Source organism: Aplysia californica, unplaced genomic scaffold (assembly GCF_000002075.1).
Source record: "Aplysia californica isolate F4 #8 unplaced genomic scaffold, AplCal3.0 scaffold00192, whole genome shotgun sequence".
NCBI classification, from domain to species: Eukaryota; Metazoa; Mollusca; class Gastropoda; order Aplysiida; family Aplysiidae; genus Aplysia; species Aplysia californica.
Window position 1 is genome coordinate 1,222,082 of NW_004797462.1, and position 2,808 is coordinate 1,224,889.

The 2,808-nt window shown below is 41.8% G+C and overlaps 1 protein-coding gene across 1 annotated transcript in view; it reads right to left on the reverse strand.

The window, feature by feature from the left end:
- LOC101854497 overlaps positions 1–2,808 on the reverse strand; it is a gene marked incomplete in the record, with an annotated part of 65,869 nt that overhangs the window by 62,343 nt on the left and 718 nt on the right. The window contains 1 exon segment of the mRNA XM_013082763.1: positions 766–1,934. Within this exon segment, the coding sequence (XP_012938217.1) occupies positions 766–1,934 (1,169 nt within the window).

A 2,808-nucleotide genomic window follows, 5' to 3' on the forward strand; every position in this document is an offset into this window, starting at 1 on the left:
TGTGTGTGTGTGTGTGTGTGTGTGTGTGTGTGTGTGTGTGTGTGTGTGTGTATGTGTTTGTATGTTAGTGTGTGTTTGTGGTGCAGCGGTTTAGTGCTTCACAGTCGCGCGCAAGAGACCCGTCGAGTTCGATTCGCAAGTGAGGAAAATTTCTTTGCGAGTATCTCAGTCTTTCTGCTGGGATGTTGTGTCCCTCTCAGCCGTATCGGAAAATGGAATAGTAACAACAGAAATGATAACAACAGTCATAGTAACAACAGTAACAATAACAGCAGTAATAACAACAACATTAATAACAACAACATTAATAACAACAACAGTAATAACAACAACATTAATAACAACAACATTAATAACAACAACAGTAATAACAACAACAGTAATAACAACAACAGTAATAAAAATATGAAATACGAAACAAATAAATCATGACAACAACGATGACAAAACGATTGCCTTATGTAAGGCTCCTTCATACTACGTCAATTTTCGAAGAGGCGTATGTTGGACTCTTTCGCTAAACAGTGGAACAAAACAACAACAACAACAACAATAACAACAAAAACAACAACAGCAACAGCAGCAGCAGGAACATCTACGACACCACCACCACCACCAGCACCAAGAACAGCAACACCACCAAACCACTATCAACGACAACATCAACAACGCCTACAACAACAAAGATGACAAAGACAATACAGTTCAATACTAATAACGACAAAACAAATCTCCAGAATAGAAATAAGAACCAACTCTACTCACGAGGTCCCAGTCTCTCTGAAGCCGACAGTTCCCCGTATCTGGATGTGTATTCCAACCTTTCGCACGATCTTCTTGGAGGCTCTTCGGGAAACCCCGATACATTCTCGAGCTCAGAAGTTGTTGCTCCTTGCGTGCTGTGAACCCACTCACTCCCGCCTGTGTTCACTAAGCTATCGACATTGCTGCACGAACTGGTTGTTGTCTCAGAGTATCCCCTAGTACTCTCGGTAAAAGGAGAGGAATATCCGTTGACAAAATTGTCTACAGTCCTGCTACAGATATCTTTGGTCTCAGAGGATCCACTGCTACCTTCAGTCGAAGAAGGGGCGTTATATCCTTTTACAAAGTTATCCACAGTTCTGTAAATAATGTCTTTTTTCTCAGAATATCCACCTGAACTCTCAGCAGAAGGGGCATTATACCCTTTCAAAAAGCTCTCTACATTTCTGTTACAAAAGTCATTTGGCTCAGAATATCCACTAGAATTCTCAGTGGAAAGAGAGTTATTATGTCCTTTTACAAAGTCCTCTACACTCCTGCTACAGATGTCTTTTGCCTCAGAATATCCACTGAAACCCTCAATCGGAGGAGGGACATTATAGCCTTTCACAGAACTCTCTTCCGCCCTGTTACAAATTTCATTAGACTCAGAATATCCCCCAGAATTCTCAGTGGAAGGAGGGACATTATATTCTTTTACAAAGTTATCCACAGTTCTGAAACAAGCGTCATTCGCCTCAAAATATCCACTGGAACTCTCAGAAGAAGGGGCATTATAGCCTTTTAGAAAGTTCTCTACAACAGTCCTGTTACAAATGTCTTTTGTATCCGAGTATCTACTGGAACTCTCTGTGGAAAGAGGGACATTGTAGCCTTTCACAAAACTCTCTTCAGTCCTGTTACAAATGTCTCGTGTGTCCGAGTGTCCAATAGAACTCTCGGTGGAAGGAGAGACATTATCATACCCCGTGTATAACTTGGTCTGGAACAGACACGCGTCCAAAAGCCCCGAAGTGAGGACGTGTTGCTCGTGTGGGAAGAAATCTGTGGCGTGGTTTTGGAGATTTCCCGCGTGTTCTGTGAGGTCCTGGGTCACCCCCAAGCAACGGTTGTCTACGTCACGGGAGTTCATGGGCTTGGTCCAGTGTCTTGTTTGTCTTCTGACTGGTCTGATGAGGTGAGGTCAGATGGTTGTTTTTAATAATATGAATGTTATGAAATGAATGTATTTATGTTGTTTTTATATGAATGTATTACATGTATAAATGAAGAAGTCCTGGTTGAAGCAAATTATAGAAAACAACTTATCACGAATATAGGAAAACGACAGGCAAATTTCTTCGGACACACTTTTCGGAAAGAAGCATTAGAGAATATTGTAACAACAGGAAAGTTTAATGGAAAGAGAGGCAAAGGCAGACAGAGGGAAAAGATACTGGACAAGATGACAACATGGCTAGGAGCAGCAAGAACAACAGACACCATTGCTGCATCGAAAAACAGATGGAAGTGGAGGTCCATGATCGCCCACGCCAGTCGGCAAGGCACGGGATGATGATGATGGTGATGATGATGATGATGATGATGATGGTGATGATTACATGTATGCTTTTTACGCCCTCATCGACTTCAGATTCAAACCAAGATGAAGACCAAGAAAGACCTGGCTGGATAGGGTTAAAAAGGTCCAGAACAACATAACATATCTATCACAGACGCTACACACCTAGCACAGAACCGAAACCTGCACCTCCCCTCGACATCCTCAAAGGATACCAGAGGAAGGAAAAAGTCAAAGTCAAAGTAAAGTCAAAGTCAAAGTAAAGTCAAAGTCAAAGTCAAGTATAGACACATTTTAGAACAATAAGGAGGAGAGCTTTAGGATCTGCCTGTCATAGTCAATCCGGGTTGAAAAAGATGAGATAAGATCATATTTCTTGTCCAGATCTTAGAACATGGGTTTGGTATTTCACCACGTACACACACACACACACATACACACACACACACACACACACACACACACACACACACACACACACA